Source organism: Lithobates pipiens, unplaced genomic scaffold (assembly GCF_037356315.1).
Source record: "Lithobates pipiens isolate NorthernLeopardFrog02 unplaced genomic scaffold, aLitPip1_a1.2 Scaffold_23, whole genome shotgun sequence".
NCBI classification, from domain to species: domain Eukaryota; kingdom Metazoa; phylum Chordata; class Amphibia; order Anura; family Ranidae; genus Lithobates; species Lithobates pipiens.
In genome coordinates this window covers 35,239,374-35,263,656 of record NW_027507785.1, presented here as the reverse complement: position 1 = coordinate 35,263,656, position 24,283 = coordinate 35,239,374, and the positions used below count along the sequence as shown (strand labels likewise).

The window sequence follows — 24,283 nt, the reverse complement described above, 5'->3', positions numbered from 1 at the left end:
GTACCTCTCCTTTCAGGAATTCAGTAGGTGTCCACGGCAATGCACAGAGATCTATTGGGTTAATATGGCTCTCTATCTGTACCCATAATTTGGAGGAGGAATGATGGAACCAGTTAAGTATACGCGTGAGCACAGCTGCTCTATAATATAAGGAGGCATCCGGGGCTCCTGCTCCACCACGAATCTTGGGGAATGATAAGGTCTCGTAGCATATCCGGGGACGAGCCCCTCCCCAAATAAAGGAGGAGAATAGTTGGCGGAGCTTCCTGAAAAACCAGGAGGGTATGGAAATGGGAATTGTTTGGAACAAATAGAGAAACCGAGGGATTACGTCCATTTTTAGGGCATTTACTCTGCCTAGCCACGATAGGCATTTCTTTGCATAGTTTGAGAGATCCGTCTTGGTTCTAAGCAGCAGGGGTGCATAATTCAAAGAGAATAGATGGGACCTTTCCGTGGGTATTTGAATTCCTAGGTAGCGGATGGAGGTAGAGCCTGTTTTAAATGGGTACCTAGCGGATATCTGGCGGAGGACCTCTTGGGACAGTGAGATGTTCAGGATTTCTGATTTAGTATGGTTTACTTTGAAATTGCTCAGCATGCCAAACCTCGTGAATTCCTGCATTATATGTGGTAAGGATAGGTGGGGTTGGGTTACAAACAATAGCAAGTCGTCCGCGAAGAGCGCCAGCTTAGAATGAATGGGGCCTATCGATACACCTGAGACGTTGGGGTTATTGCGTAAGGCTATTGCTAGGTGTTCCATGACAAGGACATATAGAAGGGGAGATAAAGGACAGCCCTGTCGTGTCCCATTTTTAATGGCAAATGTAGGCGACAGTGAGCCATTTACCCGAATTCTAGCGGAAGGGGAGGAGTAAAGGGCCATAATTCGGGATAACATTTTGGGACCCAGGCCTATCTGTTGCAGAGACAACCGAAGGAATTGCCAGTCAACCCGGTCGAATGCCTTTTCTGCATCGACCGTCAAAAGGCATAGAGGGATTTCGTGGGTGCGGGCATAGTCGGTAAGAAGCAGGGTTTTCAGGGTGTTATCCCTTGCCTCGCGGCCACTTACAAAACCCACCTGGTCCAGATGTATAAGGCGGGGGAGTAGCGGTTGCATTCTAGTAGCTAATATTTTGGCATATATTTTCAGATCCACTCCAATTAATGATATGGGCCTATAATTTGCACACAAGGTAGGGTCTTTGTCTGGTTTGGGGATAATGGCGATGTGGGCTTCAAGCGTTTGTGGAGGAAACGCTGAGCCTTCTGATAGAGAGTTAAACACCTTAGCCATAAAGGGGGTCAGTAGAGGAGCAAATGTTTTGTAGAATTTAGGGGTAAAACCGTCGGGTCCTGGGCTTTTACCTGAAGGAGTGGCCGCTATTGCTCCCACTACCTCGTCTGCTGTGATTACTCTCTCTAGCTCTTCTGCAGTATCGCCATCTAATATAGGGAGCTCAGTTTCCTCGATATAGGACTGGCCATCGGGCGCAGGAGTGTGGGATGGGCTAGACGGGATACCGGTCGGTAGGTTGTACAGTGTCTGATAGAAATCTCTGAATGTTTGTGATATCTTGGAGGGCTCATTAAGCATTTCTCCAGAAGGGGCCCGAATATGAGGTATAAATGTGGAAGGCGTGCTTGGATGGAGGGTGCGGGCCAACGGCCTACCACATTTATCTCGAAATCGGTACTGATGTAAAGCAAGTCTGTCCGCATAAGTACGAGCTGAGGCCTCGTATAGGTCCCTGAGTTGGGATCGGGCCAGTGAAACCTCTGTCAAAGTCACAAGCGTAGGGGCTCGTTTATGCTGGGTCTCAAGGTCCCGAAGCTTTTGTGTTGCTGAGGTTATTGCAGCTGAACGAGTCTTTTTCAAGCGGGTTCCCACCTGAATAAAGAGGCCTCGCAGAACAGCTTTAAGCGCCTCTCATTGGAAGGGTAGTGAGGTGGTGTCTGTGGCATGATCTAGCAAGAAACTAGAAATCGTTTCCGAGACCTTGTGGGAACACTCAGGGTTCGTGAGGAGGGAATCATTCAGCCTCCATGTCCATTCCCTCACAGGTGTGGAAGGGATAGATAATGTCAGATATATAGGCGAGTGGTCAGACCAGACCATTGAGTCTATGTCACATTCAGGTGACCAATCCAAGCAGCTATGGTCAAGAAGGAAGTAGTCGATACGACTATAGTAGTGATGGACCTGTGAGAAATGGGTATAATTCCGATTTGTTGGAAACAGAACCCGCCAGATGTCGATTAGACGGAGGTCGTATATAGCCCGTTTAAAAGCCCTCAACTTAGTAAAGGAGATGGATGAGCGAGAGGTGGACGAGTCTAAAAGCGGGTCTAGGGGGGCATTAAAATCCCCGCCTATAATTAGTTTACCTTCCGCAAATTCTGACAAGAGCTTCATGTATCGCAGAGCAGTCGAGATTTGGTTAGTGTTTGGTAGGTAGAGGTTGGCTATAGTAAATTTGGTGCCCCATAGGGAGAACTTTACGAACACATACCTTCCCTGAGGATCCGACAGCTGGTCTATCAGATCAATCGGGAGCGTTTTGTGGAAGGCAATAGAAACGCCTTTAGTTTTCTGAGAGGGGTTTGTACTGTGGAACCATCTGTTTAAGTACCTGTTGGAGCAGGAAGGGGTGGAGTTTGTGTGGAAATGTGTTTCCTGTAACAGTAATACGTTGACCTGCTGTTTATGCATGTGGTAAAGAATTTGTCCTCTCTTGGATGCAATATTGAGGCCATTTACATTGTACGAGCAACACGTCAAACGAGGACGAGATAGTACTGTGTGAGCCATAGTGGAATGCGGATAAGAAAGTCAGGTTATAGACAGTGGGGGGGGGGGGGGTAGGAGAAGGAAAGGGGGAACTTATAAGGTAGCAGAAAGTGTACCAGTAAAAAACTAAAAAGAGAAAAGAAAAGGGGAAAAAAAGGGGGAAAGAGGGCTCCCAGGTAAGGAGCCAGGTAAATCTAAGGGGGTCCACGAGAACGGGACACCACGTGAAAGTTCACGTATACGAGCACTATTCGTGCCCGGCCTATTGAGGGTGAAGGGTCGAAGCGGAGAACCTGAGCCATGAGCCCAGTAGCATGACAGGCATGTAAAACTTCACTGAGGCACATTAGTATAACAAGATATTAATACAGAACACACAGCAGATCCTCCACGGAGGGGGAGACGGTCCGCATGGGCAAATAGCTCCACACCAGTCCCGTCTCCCCCCTCCGCAGAGGAGACAACAGTCCGTGAGACACCTCACGGGAAGGGAGCAAACATTGTCAACATATGTTTCCACATACCCCAACGGGGGGCCAGAGATCCATCCGTGTATAATGACAGAGAGCGCATTAGGGTGAAACTACCTGGTGCGTAAGAAACTGTGAGTATATAACTAAGGAAGCCCACGTGGATAGCAGCAAGGGACCGTGGACCCAACCGGTCCATCAGTCGCCCCTCCACCCACATCCAGGTGGGCCATTACCGCTAAACATGTAGAGAGTAGACCTGTATATTAAAGCAGATTAGGAACTCAACATTTACATAACTAGATCAAGCATGAGCAACCCGCTGTTCCATTGCCTCTCCCGAACCCCAGCCAGTCACAATACACTAGCAAAGGGCAGGGAGAAGGTCCGTGAATTAAGTGCACCAGCTGTACTGAAGTATTTAGTATGCGGTCTACCACCCCATCCCCCATCATGGCATAACCAACAGAGTATATGGAGAAACAAGTGAGATGAAAGGATGGCAGAAACCACAAAAAAAAAAAAAGGAATAACATCCCCAAAAAAGAAAAATGCTGCCCATCCAGGAGACAAGGGATAGGTATAGTACTGAGATGGCGCTAGTCATACAATGTGCATCGAAATAAGTCCAAAAGGTTTCCTGAAGTTACTTTAATCTTCCGGAGAGGTAGGGTGACGTGGTCCAGGATCAACAGAGTGCGATGCATACCTCGGATGTCTGCGGCGTTGCGGGAGGGGATCACGTATTTGTACCCTAGTGCGGTCGTCTGGGGGGTCCAGCCAGTTAGGTACATCAGTTGGATCTTGCTCCAAAAAGCGGAAAAAGGCTGGAAGTTGATCTGGATCAGAGAGTACAAATTTATGCTCGGCCCTGGTCACCTTGATGCTGAAAGGGTGCCCCCAAGTGTAGGTTGCTCCGGCTTGGCGTATCAGGTCTAGCAGTGGGTGGACCATTCGGCGCATGTGGAGAGTGTTGCGAGAAAGGTCTGGGTATAGGTGGATAGTTGAACCGTCAAAGTCCACAGGGCCCAAACGCCACGCTTTGCGCATAATTTCCTCTTTAAGGGTGAAATAGTGAACCCTGCATAGGACGTCACGTGGGCGGTCACTATGTTCCCTCCTGGGCCCCCCCACTCTGTGCACCAGGTCTATCTCAATAGGGGACATAGTCTCTCTTCCCAGGACTAGGTTGAGGATGGCAGTGACAGATGGTTTCAAGTCTGTACCCGCCGTAGCTTCCGGTATGCCTTGTAGTCGTATATTATTCCTGCGGCTCCTATTCTCCCCGTCTTCTATGCGCAGTTGATGTTGACGAATACGGTGCAAGTGTTCTTTGGAGGCCCGCTCAAGAGACGTAATGCGGGCAGCATGGTCAGATTGAGTATCAGTCAGGGTAGAGATTGCGGTCTGATTGGTAGAGACCTGCTGTTGGATGGCCTGAAGATCCTTATGGAGTGAGGACTCCATTTTGACTGCCCAGGATTCAAACTCCGCTCGGAAGGCCGCTAGAGGAGTCGAGGCTTCAGACCTAGGTAATTCTCCTGAGGTTGGAGGGGCCACGGCTCCAGGAACTGCACCTGGAAGAGGGACAACAGTGGTGCCGGTTCTGGACGCTACACTTGAAAGGACTGAGTGCTGGGTCGGGGAGTCATCTGATTCCTCGCCGCTGTCCGTTGTCGGCTGAGTAGGAGGAGGAGGTTTGCTCTTTCCTGGATTACGCGCTGGTGCCATCTTGTCTCTGGGAGTGCGGGGATCAGACTGAGACGTACGGAGCAGGTATCGCTGGATTGTACCCTGTTGGAGATCCACAGACTCAGTAGATCGAGAGCTGTGTGTGGACATGCTGTTTAGGTATGTGCAATGTCTGAGGTATAGCCTGTCCGCTACTGGCGATCACGGGACTCAGCCGGACATTTCCTTAGCCAGACATGGTCGTTCTGTGTCTCTGCGGAGTTGAACGGACGGAGACCCCAGGTGGGCACTATCTGGTTGGGCTGCTTTGGCGGCCGTGTATGTAGAGATCCAGGTTTGTAAGAATGCGGGAGCTCAGGAGTGTGGGTGCATACAGCAGCCTGGGTGAACCAAGATGGCCACCCCTCTGGGTCTCTGGATCTGTATCAGCAGCCCATGTAATAAGGGGGGGTTGGTCCTCAAGGATAGCCCCGTCTAATTCTGAAGGTGCCCAGCCAGGATTTCCAGGGGGTCAGCGAGTTTAGAAAGGGGCCCAGAAGACACGGAGGTGTAGCAAGATGGCCGCCCCTCTAATTCTCTGAAGCCAGAGCCTTGTCAGCAAATGCAGCCAGAGAAAAGTACATGCCCCCTTAACAACCCCTTCAGGGGTCTCTGGTGGTCCGGCTAGAGTGTTCCTGAGGGTGGATGGGGACGGATTGAGCCCAGAGAGAACAGAGAGGCCTCCGGGTGTACCAAGATGGCCGCCGTCACTTACCAGGACCGTTTCGGATGATCCCAGGGCCACTCAGGGAGGACTTCGGGCTCTAGATGGCAGGCTGGGTGTCCCCGGCAACCTGCAGGTGGTAGAAACAGCCGCTGGGCTTTGCAGTGCGCCGGAGCTCGGCCTCCGGGTGGAGCAAGATGACCGCCGTAGGCCGAAGCCTCGGACTGTCCTGCCGGGCGGCCGGAGCTCCGCGAACAGCGCACCCGCGCTAGAGGTATGTCCAGCTCCTCCTGGTATGCCCAGGGCCTCCGGTGGGGTCCGTTCCGCTCCGGTGGACGGGAAGGCTCTGGGTGTGCGCTCTAGTAGCGGAGCTCACCCCAGGCACGTCCACTCGGTTCTCCGCTCGGCCACGCCCCGACATATGTTTTTACCACATTGACTTCATCAAATAATTTTTCCACATGAGGAGTTTCCAATTAGCGCTTTCAGTTGTGTCATTAGACTCCTAATATATCATAAGGGCTGTAAAGCATAGCTCCCAGCTGTCCCTGATTACGAGGGAGTGTTCCTGATTTGGAGCAACGTCCCTCTGTCCCTCTTTCCTCCTCATGTGTCCATCATTTTGATCTGGTCTATATATATGTATATAAAATGCACTTTTTATCTATCAAAAAGTGTTTCCCAGTGCTAAACCTTTCATCTGATTTTTAAATTGCTGCATTTGTAAATTCCAAAAGACAAAATAAAGTAATAGTAGTGGTAAAAAAAGCACTTGTGGGTTTAACCAATCTTGTTTTTTGTGTACAATTCTCCTTTAATGGGGCGTGGCAAGGGGTGTGTCCTATGCCTGTATACATTTGCTGATAGGTGTCCCTCATTGCTATCTCAAAAAGTTGGGAGGTGTAGTGAAGCAATGTGGAAATTGTTGTCAAATGCCATCTGCTGTGTACTTTGCACATGATTGACTTGGAAGAAGCATAACACTTGAAATAATGAATTGGGAAGCAGGGCCGTAAGAGTATAATTAACCATGACCACTATCTGACTAACAATTGTAGAGCTTGCATTTATATACCCTTTTACAAGCCTATCTCAGCCATCTATCCTAGATTTGATTGGTCGCTAAGATCTACGTCAATGTAACCAACCATAATTCTGACACCTGTTCTACAACCAGATAAACGTAATTACTCCCAGAATTCCTATATGTTCATTAAAATGATTTAGAACTGCTTTTGTCCAAATAAAGACACCTGTGTAGAGAGAGACAGTCTGGCACCCAGCTGTGTTATCAAACCCTCCTTATCTTTATAAGATTTAACTAAGTTCAAGAATTACAGATTTACAACTTGAGAGAATGAACTTTCAATAACCCCACCAGATGTGTTATATGTGTTACCGTATAATCCTATGTGTAAAAGTACTGTATCACTTACCATATGTGTATATATATATATATATATATATATATATATATATATATATATATATATATATATATATATATATATATATGTATAATATACACACACATATACGCTAAGCCAATTACTTATTCAATATTGTCTAATTATTAACATATATATATATATATATATATATATATATATATATATATATATACTTCCTTATTCAATGTATTTTAACAGTTTTAATGAGGGCTCAAGCAGACCTTTTTTTGACCCTGTCAAACTTAATTAAATGTTCTTTACATAACTTTCCTGTATTCCCCCTAATTATTTCAAACACCTGTTTTCTTTGACGGTGCTTACCTTATCAGCTATATCTTAACTACTGTCAAAAGTTCTCTCATCTTCCAATTAGTGAATTTAAAAACTATGAAGTATCCTAATGAACTTTCACCCAGTTAAGAATATCAGCATGAAGCAGAGAGGTCATCTAAAGTTCAGCATTTAAAACCTCCTCTATATTTATATATTAATAAAGATTAATAATTATTTTTTTCTATTTAACAATAGTATTGATAAGACCACTACTATATAATAATAATATTAACAACAATTATATTATTGCTAAAACATATGCAAATCAATGTGAATAATATGAAATACATTGGCTAATATGAGATTCTACAACAGAGCCCAGGTCCGATTATGTTAATTCCATAATCAAATGTCATATTTAGAAGTACCAGATAGTTTTCTTTGCTCTAGGCGAGGGGTCTTCACACATTATAAACAAAGGGCCAGGTTACTTTCCTTCAGACTTTAGTGGGGCTCGATTGTGGCCATTGGGAGTAGAAAATGCGGGAGGAAAAAATGCCTTATCTTTGGTGTAAGTGAGAGGCATTATGCCCTATCATTTATGACATTGGGAAGAATTGGGCCTCATTGTTGGTGTCATTGGGGGAAACTGTGTCCCATCATTGGTGTCATTGGGAGGAATTGTGCCCCATTATTGATGTCACTGGGAGGAAATGTGTCCCATCATTGGTGTCATTGGGAGGAATTGTGCCCCATCGTTGGTGTCATTGGACACCATCATTGGTGTCATTGGGAGGAACTGTGCGCCATCATTCTTGTCATTGGGCTCCATCGTTGTAATTGGGAGGAACTGTGCCCCATCGTTGGGGTCATGGGGGGGGAATTATGCTTCATCATTGGAATCATTGAGCTCCATCATTGGTGTCACTGGGAGGAATTGTGTCCCATCATTGGTGGTGTCATCGGTAGGAATTGTGCCCCATCCTTGGTGTCATTGGTAGGAATTGTGCCTCAAGGGCCGGATAAAAGCAAGCAAAGGCCTGAAGTTTGGAGAGCACTGCCCTAGGCCAGTGGTGTCCAAACTATAGCCTGGTGGCCAGGTGTGGCCCTTTGCTTGCCTTTATCCAGCCTTTGGGGAACATTTCCTCCCGCGGATACAAAACACTATTCTTCCCACTAACACTAGCAATGAGGCATAATTCCTGCTACTGACACCATTGATGGACTGACACCATTGATGGGACACTATTTCTCCCATTGACATCAACAATGGGCCACTTGTCCTCTCCCTAAAACCAAAGATGCACTGTTTACCCTCACTGACACCAGGACAATTTCTACTCCTAATGGCCACAGTCTGGCTCCCCTTAAGTCTGAAGGACAGTAAACTGGCCCTTTGTTTAGAAAGTTTGGAGAGTACTGCCCTAGACAAATGAACAGACCAATGGGAGAGCAAAGAGGAAGCGGACTGTATGGCTAAAGCACCAGATTACTTTAATTGGCTACGAACAACGTTACTCTGTTATTATGGTCTGAATCAATCTTTTAATTAATGAGTTGATAACCAATTTACTTTTATTTTTTAGGTCCAATTTCTTAAAAGTAAGAAAATCTGCTTTGTTGATCCAGAGATATTGGAGAGGACACAACTGCAGGAGAAATTATGCTGTGGTAAGTCACGATTATAAAAAAAACGAATAAAAATACTCCAGTAATCATAGGGGGCTTATTCATCAACATGAAAGGTACTAAGAAAAAGAATGGTTCTATTTGTCGATAACGAGGACTGACATCATGAAGAAATGGCCATTGTTCACCGGGATGGATCTTGAACCTTGGTGACCCCCTTTACTCTTGTCTTCTAGATGAGGATTGGCTTCCTGCGGCTCCAGGCTCTCTACCGCTCCCGGAAACTTCACCAGCAGTACCATATTGCCCGCAAGCGTATCAGCTACTTCCAGGCCCGATGTCGAGGTTACCTGGTCCGAAAAGCTTTCAGGCACCGTCTCTGGGCAGTCTACACAATTCAGGCGCACGCCAGAGGCATGATCGCTAGGCGGCTATACAGGCGCCTTAAAGGAGAGGTATGGAGACTGTCCGTATGGCAGTGCTCTGCCTTTCCAAGAACACTATTCTCTAAGTGTTTATCTTCCTTTTTTCTTTAGTACCACCGCCGCCTTGAAGCAGAGAAAATTAGACTTGTTGAAGAAGAACGCCTGAAAAAGGAGATGAGCGCCAAAAAAGCCAAACAAGAAGCTGAAAGGAAACATCAAGTAAAGTCTCTTTAGCTTCCATATAATTCTTTATTTTACTTAAACAAAATGGAGGCCACAAACTCAACTAGACATGTGCAGAACGGAAAAAATTGTTTTGTTTAGTTTTGATTCTTTATTTGCATAAATTAGTGTAATTCGTTTTCGGAATTTTTTTTTTTTTAATTTGAATCGATTCAAATTTAGAAAATTCTAATCAATTCGAATTTGAATTCCATTTGAAACTTGAATTTATTCTATTCGAATTTTGGAAGATGGATATATTCTTTCTATTTAATTTTTTCTATTATATTCTATTCTTTTCTATTATATTCTAATTCAAATTTATTCCATTTGAAATTTGAATTTCAGAAAATGGTTATATTGTTATATTCTTTTTATTCTACTCTATTCTATTTTTTCTCATATATGCTATTTTCTATTCTATTCTCTTGTTTTCTATACTATTTTAATAAAAATGTATTCAATTCGAATTTCAGAAGATGATTGTATTCATTACATTACATTCAATTATATTGCTTTTTTCTATTCTATTCAAATTTATTCTATTAAAATTTTGGGAAATGGTAATTTTCTTTCTATTTTCTATTCTATTATAATCTATTCTATTCAAATTCAAATTTATGCTATTCAAATTTGGAGAAATGGTTATATTCTTTCTATTCTATTTTTTTAATTCTTTTCTGTTCTATTATTTTCTATTCTATTCAATTTTAATTTCGGAAGAAGGTTATATTCTTTCTATTTTTATTCTATTGTTTTTTTTTTAATTCTTTAAGTTTTTTCTTAATCCCACTCTATTCTATTCAAATTTATTCTATTTGAAATTCAAATTTCAGAAGATGGTTTTGTTCTATTCTATAAATTTTTTATTCTATTCTTTCACTTTCTATTCTATTCTATTCCTTTATTTTCTATCCCTTTACTTTCTATTCTGTTCTGTTTTACTCTATTATATTCTATTCTTTTTTAATACATAATTTTATATTCTACTATTCCCTTATTTTCTATTCTATTTTATTCTCTTTGGAAATTAGATTTAAAATCTATTCAAATTTAGATTTGAAAACTATTCAAATTTCGTCCAAAATTTTGTTTCGTTACTTCGGATTCCTTTAAATTCGTTACAATTGTAATTTGGAAATTTGGATACATCCGAATTTCTGAATAATAAAAATTTGTCTGAATTTTGACTCAGAACTAAAAGAACCACACATGTCTACACTCAGCTTTAAACATAAAAAAAAACCCTCTGGGTAATCTATGTGCAAAGCAAAGGAATTTAACAAACTTTGTTGCAAATTCCTACCTTTTTGTTATTCTGAAGAAATCACAGTTTGTTAATCTGTGCTTCTGTGCTTAGTTTTTTTTTTTGTTTCCACCATATTCTCTATATCTGGCAAAAACATTGTCATTACTTAGGATAAGAAATGAATATGTACATTGTACATTAAAAAAAAAATCCTCAGTTTCACTAGTAGTGTTTGGCAAAAATGATTTTATTTACAAAGGATTTTATTTATTTATTTTATTTGCCCCTTTTTTTTCATTATGCGACACTGGAAAAGAAATAAAGAAAATTAATGAAAAGTAAAAAACTAAATATTCCTGGTAAAAAAAAAAAAAAGAACAAAAAAAATCAGCAGAAAAATAATTGCTAAGGGAAGGAAGAAGATAATTAGTGCTGATTAGGTTAGGGTTAATATAGATTAAATAAGTATATATTTTATGAAAAAAAAAAAACATAACTAGTAAATATGATATGCAGATCAATTGGAGAGGCTGACTTACTAAATGAACTAACATTTTTCACTCAATAAATTTAATGAAGATTGATTTAAATTATCCAATCATGTGAAAAGCAAATACCTGTTTATTGAATCTGCACATGACCATTTATTGAACGTGAACACGGCTACAATGTATGTAACACACTCATGAAACCTACACTCTGTACTTAGCTCATTCTTGAACTCTGTATGTAACACACCCCTAAACCAGTGGCGGCTGGTGGCTTTTTTTGGGGGGTGGGGACCATAACCACCCCCCCCCCCCCCCAGTTGGTTGGTCAGTCGGTCAGTCAGCGGTACGTCCCTACCCAGCACTTACCCGATCTAGGTGGCGGGCTCCTACGGGCGGGTTGCTGGCTCCTACGAGAGGTGAGCAGCAGACAGGTTGCGGGCAGCAGCTCATGTGTCCTCTCCTCCTTGGCAGCAGGCAGCAGACGGCGGCTCCTGTGTCCTCTCCTCCTCAGCTTTGGCGGCAGGCAGCAGGTGAGTTGCAGGCAGCGGCTACTGTGTCCTCTCCTCCTCAGCTTCAGCGGCAAGGGGGTTGCGGGCAGCAGGTCCTGTGTCCTCTCCTCCCAGGCCTCAGTGGCAGGGGAGGTTGCGGGCAGTGGCTCTTGTGTCCCCTCCCTTCCTCGGTGGTGGGCAGCAGTCAGCGGCTCCTGTGTCCTCTCCTCCTCAGCTTCGGCAGCAGGCGGGTTGCAGGCAGTGGCTCCTGCGTCCTCTCCTCCTCGGCTTCGGTGGCAGGGGGGGTTGTGGGCAGCGGCTCCTGTGTACTCGCCTTCTCAGCTTCAGTGGAAGGTGGGGTTGCGGGCTCCTGTGTCCTCTCCTCTTTAGCGGTGGGCAGCAGGCAGCGGTTCCTGTGTCCTCTCCTCCTCAGCTTCAGTGGTGGGCAGCAGGCAGGTTGTGGGCAGCGGCTCCTGTGTCCTCTCCTCCTTGGCTTTGTTGACATAGAGGGTTGCAGGCAGTGGCTCCTGTTTCCTCTCCTCCTTGGCTTCTGAGGCAGCGGGGTTTGCGGGCAGCAGCTCCTGTGTCCTCTTCTCCTCGGCTTTGGCGGCAGGGGGGTTGCGGGCAGCGGCTCCTGTGTCCTTTTCTCCTCAGCTTTAGCGGCTTCTTCCTCCTCCCAACTGTTCAATAGGATCTCCTGTCCTTTTAGCCAATTGGGTGAAGGGTCTCAAGACCCGCTTCCTGATTGGCCAGGAGGAGGATCAGTGTGGCAATAGCCAATATTCATTCGCTATTGTCACACAACTGGGTGAGATCGGGGCGCAGAGCCCACCATTTTTGAAGCTTATTAGAGCCTCTGACTGTAATCACATGCTTCAAAAAAAAAACAACCACCCGGCCATTGGAATCCATGAGTCCAGTGCCCTGTATGTAGATCAGGGGCCAAATGCATGGACGGGGGGGCATGCGCCCCTAATGTATGGGCTGCTGCTCTCCTGAACCCTCTGTACGTAGCATATTCTTGAACTCTGTATGTAACGCACACTCCTGAACCCTGCACTCTACGTAGCACATTCTTGAACTCTGAACTCTGTATGTAACGCACTCCTGAACCCTACACTCTGTATGTAGCACATTCTTGAACGCTGAACTCTGTATGTAATGCACCCCTAAACCCTGCACTCTGTACGAAGCACATTCTTGAGCTCTGAACTCTTTATGTAATGCACTCCTGAACCCTGCACTCTGTACGTAGCGCACCTCAGATACAACCAGCCCTTTGAGGGCAACCATAGTGCTGATGCATCCACAATGAAATTGAGTTTGACACCCCTGTTCTACACCATGGGGATGAAGACATTTTGTTCATACTTCAAATCATCAAATTTGTTTAAAAGTTTTGGCAAGATCCTGAAAGTCCCATTCCCCTCCTGATATGCAGTTGCATCTTACTTGACCATTCACCTCCTAAGGGATAAAAATCACACCAAAGATGACTCAAATCTGATTTTTATAACCCACCACAATAATTTACAAAAGCGATCAGGTAGCCTCAGAGGACATGGAGATTGTAGAGTCATAATGAAATGATTTTCTTCATCTCACAATGTTTTACTTTGTACTCACTAATAGGTACGTCTTGCCCAGTTGGCCCGGGAGGATGCAGAGAGAGAGGTGAGGGAGAAAGAGGAGGCCCGAAGGAAGAAGGAGTTGCTAGACAAGATGGAGAAGGCCAGAAACGAACCTGTGAATGACTCCGACATGGTGGACAAAATGTTTGGATTCCTTGGAACAACGTCATCCCTTCCAGGACATGAGGGGCAGGCACCCACGGGATTTGAGGTAACGGGTTCTGAACACAAATACCTATTTCATTCCAAATGGCTTCATTTCCAGAATTTCTAATGTTGAAAAGAGTGAAGCTTCTAAGTTAGGCTTTCTCCACCAGGGTTCCGTGGAACTCTATGTCTCCTATGGAGTTTGCTAGTGGTTCAATGAGGGAATTGCAGATTCATCTCCTACCTACCGTGACCACCATTGTAAGGGAGTTCTTTTTATTGGCATCACAATGTAGGAGGTAACATTTTTACTGACTGCTAATCTAAGGGGACACAGCTCCACTGACCATGAGTGTAAGGGGACACTACAGTTCTCACAATTTTGAATTTCACTTAAGCCCATTTTAATAAATCATTTTAATGATTAAATTGATTTAAATGATTACTGTGTTATACAGCAGGGGTGTGTTGAAAAATGATCTGCTCTGGGTGTAAAATACTCTAGGTACCCCTAATTTGCCATCCTTTCTAAAACTGTCTACAACTTCCTGTTTATGCTAATGTACTATGAGCTATAGACATCATTTTTTACTGTTCTCTAAGACCGGAAATTATTGTAAGGGTTCCTCCAAGGTAAAAGCTTTTCAGAAAGGCTTTTCTAACTAATGTCGTGTACACACGATCGGAATTCTCATCGGAAAAAGCTCTGATAGTTTTCCGGACGGAATTCCGACGGGATTTCGCTCAAGCTGTCTTGCCTATACATGGTCACACCAAATTCCAATCATTTAGAACTCGGTGACGTACAACACGTACGACGGGACTAGAAAAAGGAAGTTCAATACCAAGTAGCCAATAGCTTCCATCTCGTAGTTGAATCTGAGCATGTGTGAGTTTTGGCATGTCGGAATTGCATATACATGATCGGAATTTCCATCTGGAAAATTGAGGACATTCTTTCAATCTTTGGCTGGTGGAAATTCGGACAGCTAAATTCCAATGGAGCATACACACGGTCGCATTTTCCAATTAAAAGTTCTCATCTGTCTTTTTTCTGGCTGGAATTCCGATCATGTGTACGCGGCATAATAGGTGTGGATTTATAAGAGTATAGGTGTATATGATTGGTTTCTTCACCAGAGGTTGCTAGTGGTTCCTTGAGCAATGGCAGATTCATCTCCCATCTACAGTGACCACTTATGTAAGGGAGTTATTTTCACTGACATACTATGTAAGCGATAAAGTCTTCATTGATTGCCAATGTAAGAGGACAAGGCTACTAGTATAAAGAAGCCATTGTTAACCTTGTTAAACCAATAGGAACCTCTAAATTAATTTCCAGGCCTCAAGAGAACCCTTACTAAAACAAATTCGTTGCGAGCCAATGGCCCCTTACATTGGTGGTTAGTGGGAATAATGCAATGCTTACACATGGTCAATTGATGTCATTCTGTTGGCTTTGCCAACTGTTGATGGTCCTGGAACTATGCAAATAGAAAGTCAACCAGCTACGGTTCAAGGAACCCTTAACAACCTCTGGGTGAACCCTAGGGTCCCGCAAAACCCTGGTTGAGAATGGTTGGTATAAAGGGACATTACAAATTTCACAGTATTACATTTCTTTTACCCACTGAAGGTCCAACAGTTTTATTTTCTACAGGGCAGCACCTCACATGTGCCAGATGTGTGCATATATATATATATATATATATATATATATATATATATATATATATATATATATATAACAATTTTCATCTCTTCCCCTAGTAAAAGCACCCCAACAGTGTAGTAAAACACTGGTTAGGCACACAGTTATACCTTTGATTGCCCCTTAGGTTAACCCCTTCCCAGCCAGTGTCATTAGTACAGTGATAGTGCATATTTTTAGAATTGATCACTGTATTTGTATCACTGGTCCCTAAAAAGGGTCACTTAGGGGTTTATTTACTAAAGCTAGAGAGGGCAAAATTTGTCACAATTCTGCAGAGAAACCTTCAGCTTCTAACCTCAGCTTGTTCAATTAAGCTTTAGCAATAAAACCTGGAAGCTGATTGGTTTCTCTGCAGAATTGTGACTAAATTTGCCCTTTCTAGCTTTAGTAAATTAACCCCTTATGCCGCATACACACGACTGGACTTTCCAGCAGACTAGGTCCGACGGGATCACTCCGTCGGACAATCCAATCGTGTGTGGGCTAGTCCAAGCGCTTTTTAAAAAAAAAAATCTGACGGACCTAGAAATAGAACATGTTTTAAATCTATCCAATGGACTCAAATCTGATGGACTAAAAATCGGTAAAACCATTCGTCTGTGTGCTAGTCCCGCAATCCAAATACGACGCAAGGGCGGCTATTGGCTATTGAACTTCCTTTAGTCCCGTTTACGTCATCACGTTCAAAACGAATGGACTTTCGAACAGACTTAGTCCGTTCGTGTGTGGCCAAGTCTGCTCGTTCGGAAAGTCCGTCGGACCTCCGCCGGGAAGACCGTCGGACCTAGTCTGCAAGAAAGTCCAGTCGTGTGTACACGGAATTAGTGTCCGAATGTCCGCCGCAATATCGCAGTCCTGCTATAAGTCGCTGATTGACGATATAATAAAAAATATCCCATTTTAGCCCAATATGAAATTCGTTCATTCGGAAATTTCTGAATTTTTCCAAATAATCGGAAATTAAAAATGTCTGAAAATCTAAATTTCAGAAATGTGAAATTAAAAAGTTTGAAGATCCAAAATTTGAAAATTCGGAATTTGAAATTCAGAAATTTCAAAGTTTCAATTCGAAAATCCAAAAATCCGGAAATTCAGAAATCCAAAAATTCAAAACAACGAAAATAAGAACAAAAATGTGAAAATGTGAAATAATAACTAACTAATAATAACTATTACTAACTATTAAATTATAGGTATTATCATTTCCTTTCAAATTTGGCTAAAAATACGAATTTATCTGATGTAAGGAAATATCCAAAATAATGAATGCCGTATCTAAACGAATGGAACGTAACAAATTAATAATAAGAAATAACAATAATAATGATAAAAACGTATTATTATTTAGTTCCGTTCCATTTGTTTAGATGCGGCATTCAATAGATAATTCGTAATTTGTATATGTTACGTTCACTAACAGCCAAATTTGAAAGGAAATTCCAATACCTATAATTTCATAGTTATTATTTCAAATTTTTGGATTTTCGTTCTTTCGGATTTTCCTTTTCTTATTTTCAAATTTCTGGATTTTCGAATTCCGAATTTTTGAATTTTCAAATTTTCGAATTTACAATTTGAAATTTCCAAATTTTAAATTCAGAATTTTCAAATTTTGGATCTTCGAATTTTTGAATTTCAAATTTCTGAAATTTAGATTTTTCAGAATTTACCAAATTTTTCATTTCCGATTATTCGGAAAAATTCATAAATTTCAGAATTAACAAATTTTGTCTAAATTCATTAAGAAACAAAATCGGAACTAAATGAATTGCACATGTCTAATCTAAAACCAGGAATATATGTCAGATTACCACTCCTAAAATGCTGATTTTCGAATTTTGAATTCCCAAATTTTCTAATTTAAAATTTGAAATTTCCAAATGTGAAATTCTGACTTTTCACATTTTGGATCTTCGAATTTTTGCATTTCGAACTTCCGAAATTTAGATTTTTCAGAATTTCTACTTCTTCTATTTTTCCATACTTCGGAATTTGAACCGTGCTACTATTTAATTTAAAGTGTCCTTTAACCAATATTTATTTTCTTCAGGATCTGGAGAGAGCTCAGGGAGACATGGAGGAAGCTGATCTAGATGATTCTTTGCCTCTTCCTGAAGAGGAGGAAGAGGACCTCTCAGAGTATAAGTATGCAAAGTTTTCAGCAACGTATTTCCAGGGGACAACCACCAACACCTACATCCGGAGACCCCTGAAGCAGCCTCTTCTCTACCATGAAGATGAAGGAGACCAACTGGTAAGAGGACCTATAATGTCTCTCAAAACTTATATAACAGAGGGGATGACATGCTTATAGTATAGATTTGATTGCAGCAGGGGGGGGGGGGGGGTCGTGGACTGGATGGAGCTGACAGGCAGGGAGGGGAGGGAGGAGGAGAACAGAGAAGGACAGAGCAAGGCTGTGAATGACAGGGGCATGTAAACTGACAACGGTGTCAGGGCTCAGCAGCCATGATATACCATGCTCAATTTACGGGGGGGGGGACATAGCTAGGCAGGATCAGCCAGGTTTTTTTAGGTGATACAGGGGGCCAAGTTACAGAGCACAAGCACTGTGCTGTTATGCATGCTTTAAGGGAACAGAATCCATTTTACTGCAGAAGGGCGGCCCGGGTGCGCAAATTCACATACCTATACGTAATTTAGTGCACACAGTCTAGAGGGCGTGCCGCTCCCGCTGTGTCCACTCGCATAGCGATGGCCGCCGCGATCATTCACAGGAGAGACAGAGCAGCGTTGAGCCGATGTAAACAAAGCACACCGCTACTCTGTCAGGGAGGAAAAGAGAGAGAGATTGTGGTTCAGCTAAGCTGAATCATGATCTCTCTTTTCCTCCAGTGAATCCATTCCCCCCACAGTTATGCCCTGAACACAGGGTCGGATTTTCTGACGGAAAATGTGCGATCAGATCATGTTGTCGGACAATCTGAGTGTGTGGGCTCCATCTGACTTTTTCCATCTGATTTTCTGACACACAAAGTTTGAGGGCAGGATCTAAAAAAAATTTCCAACAACAAAATCCAATCGCATAAACTCCGATCGTGTGTAGACAATTCCCGACGGACAAAATGCCACGTGTGCTCAGAATAAACGAAGAGATGAAAGCTATTTGCTACTGACCCATTTATAGTCCTGACGTACGTGTTTGACGTCACCTCGTTCAGAACAATCGGATTTTCTGACAACTTTGTGCGACCGTATGTATGCAAGACAAGTTTCGGCCAAAATCTGCTGGAAAAAATTGACGGATTTTGTGGTCGGAATGTGTACAGGGCATTAGAAAACACCTCCCAGGGAACATATTTAACCCTTTGATCGGCCCTGTAGTTAACCTCTTCCCTGCCAGTGTCATTTATACAGTGACAGTGCATTTTTTTAGCACTGATCACTGTATTGGTGTCACTGGTCCCCAAAAAGTGTCATTTAGTGTTAGATTTGTCCACCGCAATGTCACAGTCCTGCCGCCATTACCAGTAAAAACTATTTAAAAAAAAATAAAAGTCAATAAATATATCCCCTAAAAATATTGTTTTTTTTTCAAAATTTTGTTTATAGCGCAAAAAAATAAATACAGCACAGGTGATCAAATACCACTAAAAGAAAGCTCTATTTGTGGGGAAAAAGGACATACATTTTATTTGGGTACGGCATCACAGGACCGCGCAATTGTCAGTTAAAGCAACGCAGTGCCATATCGCACAAAATGGCCTGGTCAGGAAGGGGGAAAACCCTCCAGGGCTAAAGTGATTAAAGTGGTTGTAAACCCCTCACGTACATCCAGTGAAATGACTGACGTCAGATGATACACAGAGATAAAACAAACCCTCCTACATAAGTTGTACTTGTTTATCTGCTTTGTTCTCTTCTCTACATCTGTTCAAAGTGTTGAATTTATAAAGCTTGACTGAGCTACCAGAAAGCAGTGACATGTGCAATTTGTTTAGTTCTGAATTCGTTTTTTTTGTATGAATTTAGACAAATTCCTTAATTCAGAATTTTAATTCAGAATTCTTCCATTTCTGACATTTCTGAATTTCAGAAAATTTTACATTTTGGAAATTTGGAATTTCAGAAATTCTAAATTTTGGAAAATTGGAAAATTTGGAAATTCAAAAGTTCGGAAATTTGAAAATTCAAAAATTTGAAAATTTGAAAATCCAATCCGGAAATTAGAAAATTTGGAAAGCCGAAAATGTGAAAATCCGGAAATTCAGGAATTCAAAAATCGGAATTTTCAAATTTCCAAATTCCGAATCTTCAAATTTTCTGAATTTTCAAATTTGCAAAAAAGACAAAAAAACTAATGAAACAAAAACGAACAAATTTTTTGTCAATGCACATGTCTAGAAATGACACTGCAGAGCTCAGTGAGGAGAGCTCTGAAAGCTGATTGGAGGGAAGGGACACATCCCACTTCACACAGCACACAGGAACAGAGCTGAGGCTGTCAATCAGCTGGAGCTTCTTCACCTGTCACCTTTGTTCTTTTGGTGTCAGAAAAAAAGGCAGAAGGGATTCGTGCTGATAGCAGAGGTATGAAGCAGCAGACAGAAATGACACTTAGGGGTTGATTTACTAAAGGCAAATATGAACAAAGCACATCCCTCTATAGTGTGTACTTGTCTCAATCCAGACCACCAAGGGGTGGATTTACTAAAGGCAAATAGACTGGGCACTATGCAAAGTGCAGTTGCTCCAGAGCTTAGTAAATGAACAGAAGCTCTGCTGACTTCCATCATCCAATCATGTACAAGCACAAATCCTGTTTTTTTTTTTTTTTTTCCTTGTACGTCATTGGCTATTCTTTGCGAAGTGAAGCTTTACCTCATTTACTAAGCTCTGGAGCAACTGCACTTTGCAAAGCATCTATTTGCCTTTAGTAAATCAACCCCTTAGTGCTCTGGATTGAGACAAGTACACACTATAGGGGGATGTGCTTTGTTCATATTTAATGTCTGAGGTTTACAACCACTTTAAATAAAGATAAAAGGACCTGCAGAAAACGAATGCAGCCGCCACCACTGAGGAATGGCAAGCTGCAATATACTGTATTACATTTTGGTGTTGGGTTTACACTTTACAAACTCTGTCAGGTTTTTATCTCAGTTTGTCACTCTGGTTATGTAGATTTCCCTTCACTTCACCTTTTGTCTGACATCCAATACCTGGACAGAAAAAGAGAGAGCTGATCTCTAACATAGGGACACATCTATTAAAATAAATAAAATAATAAATAAAATATAAAATAAGTAATAAAAATCTGACAGAGGGTCTAACCCTGCATTTGTAAATGGTAGTTTGAGCTTTTTTTTTACATAATATATTCCTAACTTGGTTTCTCATTTTTATGAATTCATTCCTCAGGCTGCTCTTGCTGTTTGGATTACTATTCTCCGATTTATGGGCGACCTTCCGGAGCCAAAATACCACACTGCCATGAGCGACGGCAGCGAGAAGATCCCCGTCATGACAAAGATCTACGAGACGCTGGGGAAGAAGACCTACAAGAGGGAGCTCCAGGCACTACAAGGAGAGGGGGAGGTAAGTGTCACCTGAACTCAAGGCTAGCTTGGGTGTTCGCTCAAAGTTCTAGCACCCCCACTACCGCCCTGTAAGAACAACGGAGATATTTAACTTCACTTCCTATCCTGGAACACAACGGAAAGATAGAAAATCTCTCAGAATTTATAGGAAATGCTTCTTAGACAGCTATTAGACATGTGCACTGACAAAAAATGTGTTTGCTTTTGTTTCATTCGTTTTCTTGCTTTTTTCGGAAATTTGAAAACTTCCAAAATTCGGAATTAGAAAATCTGAAAATTTGAAAATCCAAATTTTCGAATTCCGAAAATTCTAATTTCTGAATTTCAGAAATTCAGAAAGTCAAAATTCGGGAATTCAAAAAGTCGAAATTTTCTAATTGCCGAATTCCGAATTTTTTAAATCTCCAAATTTAGAATTTTCGAATTCCTAATTTTCGGATTTTCAGAATAAAAAAATGTGAAAATCTAAAAAAAGAAAGAAAATCAGTAAAATTCTAAATAACTAACTAATAATAACTAACTAATAATAATAACTATTAAATTATAGGTGTTGGAATTTCCTTTCAAATTTGGCTGTTTGTGAACATTATGAATACAAATTTATCTGAAGTTACGAATGATCCGAAATAACGAATGCCACATCTAAACAAATGGAATGGAACAAACGAATAATAAATAATAATAATAAAAAGGCTTTATTATTATTATTTATTATTATTAGATCGTTAAGTTCCATTTGTTTAGATAAGGCATTCATTATTTCGGATAAATTCGTATTTGTTACGTTCACTAACAGCCACATTTGAAAGGAAATTCCAATACCTATCATTTAATAGTTATTTCAGATTTTTGAATTTTTGAATTTTCCGAATTTTCAAACTTCCCAATTTCAAATTTCCGAAATTTTGAATTTTCAAATGTAAAAATTTTAGCATTTTCAAATTTCCGAATTTCCGATTTTTTCCAATTTTCAAATTTCTGAAATTCCAAATTTTCATTTTCCGAATTTTAGATTTTCTGAATTTCCAAAATTCAGAATCTCCGAAATTCTAAACTTCTGAATTTCCAAAATGCAAAATTTTCAGAAGTTCAGAATTGAATGAATTTTCAGATTTTCATTCTTATTTTCGGATTTTCAAATTTCCAACCTTCCGAATTTCCAAAATTCTGAATTTCCGAATTTTTCAATTTCCAAATTTAGGATTTCTGAATTTCCGAATTTCTGAATTTCCAAATTCAAAAATCCGGAAATTGAACAATTCTGAAATTCTGTAATTTCGGAATTAACGAATTTGTCAAAATCCGTTAAAAAAACTAATTTGGAACTAAACGAATTGCACATGTCTAACAGCTATCACTAGAACAGGTTGTCCCCATTGGAAGACTTTCACTAATTTCCTGTTCCCATGACACCCCATAATATTTTGGATTTCCAATCCCCTTCAGTACCCGGTGACATCGGTATTCAGGACAAATAGAGATGGTGAACTTCCTTAGTGTATATGAATTGCATTCTTTATTCAATGTGTAAAGTAGTCTTACATAACTGGGGTTAGCACCAGAGCCAGCAGAGGATGGCCAGTTCTCTAATATGGAGAGTAGATGTGTATACATGGAGTGGTCTTATGCATCTTCCTAATTTACCAATGTATTATTATTATTATTATTATTCTATTATTATTATTATTATTATTATTCAGGATTTATAAAACGCCAGCGCACATACAATACAAATCAATACAGGAGAGATCAGAGGGTCCTGCTCGTTAGAGCTTACAATCTAATGCCCTGTACACACGGTCGGACATTCCAACAACAAAATCCGCCGGATTTCTTCCGACGGATTTTGACCCAAACTTGTCTTGCGTACACACGGTCACACAAAGTGGTCGGAAAATCCGATCGTTCAGAACGCGGTGGCGTACAACACGTACAACGGGACTATAAAGAGGGCAGTAGCCAACAGCTTTCATCACACACGATCGGAATTTAAACAATCGGATTTTGTTGTCGGAAAATTTTAGATCCTGCTCTCAAATTTTGTGTGTCGGAAATTCCGACGGAAAAAGTCAGATGGAGCCCACACATGATCGGATTTTGCGACAACGAGATCCGATCGCATCATTTTCCGTCGGAAAGTCCGACCGTGTGTACAGGGCATAAGAGTTTTTTCTTTCTAAAAATGGAATGCAATGCTAAATTTATTTTACCGTCCATAGAAAGTGCAGCATTTTAGTGTTCTTGATCTGCCTGGATGCTGGGCTGTTTTGATATGGAAAAGTTCCTGAATCTTGTCAGTTCTGCCTTCCCCCGAAGTGCCGCCCCCCACTTCTCTTATACAGTGAGGTTGCCCATCACGGTGAGAGGTCCCTAGGAATCGACCTACCTACCTCCGCTCCCCCTAACTGCTAGATCAGCCCCCCACAGCGTCTTCTACTCCATGCTCCAGAGGTCTAAGGTCCTGACTTCAACATCGTTGCAGGGTCAATGCCCTTGCATTGAACATGACGGCGTAAAGGAATCATTTTCAGATTTCCTGGAATTGGGCTTTACGTGTGTGTAGCGGCGGCTCCTGGAGAGCACGCGCTATGCGTTTTTCAAAGTTAAGGTTATACCTAAACTGCAGTTTGGTTTGGGTACAATTGTCTAAATTTGGACTTCAGCATCAGTCTGACTGGACTATGAGATGTTCCGCCTGACCACAGGGGGCGATGTCTCTTCTGGCAGGTATGGAACTAGGTTCTGGTTGGGTGCTCTCTTTTGGAGCCCGCCCAGTGGGAGTGGCACTCTTGCTGTGCTTTCTGGGAGAGGGTATTTAAGATGCGGACGTCACGTGGTTTGGTGTTCTGGTCCAGATGGATGTACTGACTTCATGGTCCTGGTCCTCCTGACCAGCCCCCAGGAAGGCTATGGCCTGGGTTGCGGATCCACCCGATCTTGATGTCTCAGGGCTGGGTAGCCCGAGGCAAGGAAACTAAAGGAGGATTCTGAGGTGGTTGGGTGCCGTCTCCGGTTTGGGAGAGACCCAGTGACTTCAAGCATTCCAGGAGAGGACTCTTCAGAAGAAGACCACGCATGGGTTGGTTTCTTAGTAAGAGCCTGGAAGGGCTGAAGTACCCAAGAGAATCTGGTCTCATGGATATCGCCAAGCTGGCTGAAAGATCCAGGTATCCCACGAGTGTTCTTCAGTTTAGTTTTCCTACATGTTCTACAACAACGTCTGCGGCAGAGACATTATCTTGTACGTTCTACAACAACATCTGTGGCAGAGACTTGTTCCTGAGTTAAGCACCTTGTTGGCTGCTAGGCCTTGTGAGAGAGGGACTGTCCAACCTGAGTG

The 24,283-nt window shown here is 42.1% G+C and overlaps 1 protein-coding gene across 4 annotated transcripts in view; it reads left to right on the top strand.

The window, feature by feature from the left end:
- Nucleotides 1–24,283, top strand: part of MYO7A (myosin VIIA) — a 344,985-nt gene that overhangs the window by 199,968 nt on the left and 120,734 nt on the right. For all 4 annotated transcript variants that reach the window (XM_077451417.1, XM_077451415.1, XM_077451416.1 and 1 more), the window contains 6 exons: nucleotides 8,973–9,057; nucleotides 9,252–9,470; nucleotides 9,552–9,659; nucleotides 13,523–13,732; nucleotides 17,433–17,636; nucleotides 20,765–20,941. In XM_077451417.1, the coding sequence (XP_077307543.1) occupies nucleotides 8,973–9,057; nucleotides 9,252–9,470; nucleotides 9,552–9,659; nucleotides 13,523–13,732; nucleotides 17,433–17,636; nucleotides 20,765–20,941 (1,003 nt within the window). The remainder of the gene's footprint in view (nucleotides 1–8,972; nucleotides 9,058–9,251; nucleotides 9,471–9,551; nucleotides 9,660–13,522; nucleotides 13,733–17,432; nucleotides 17,637–20,764; nucleotides 20,942–24,283) is intronic.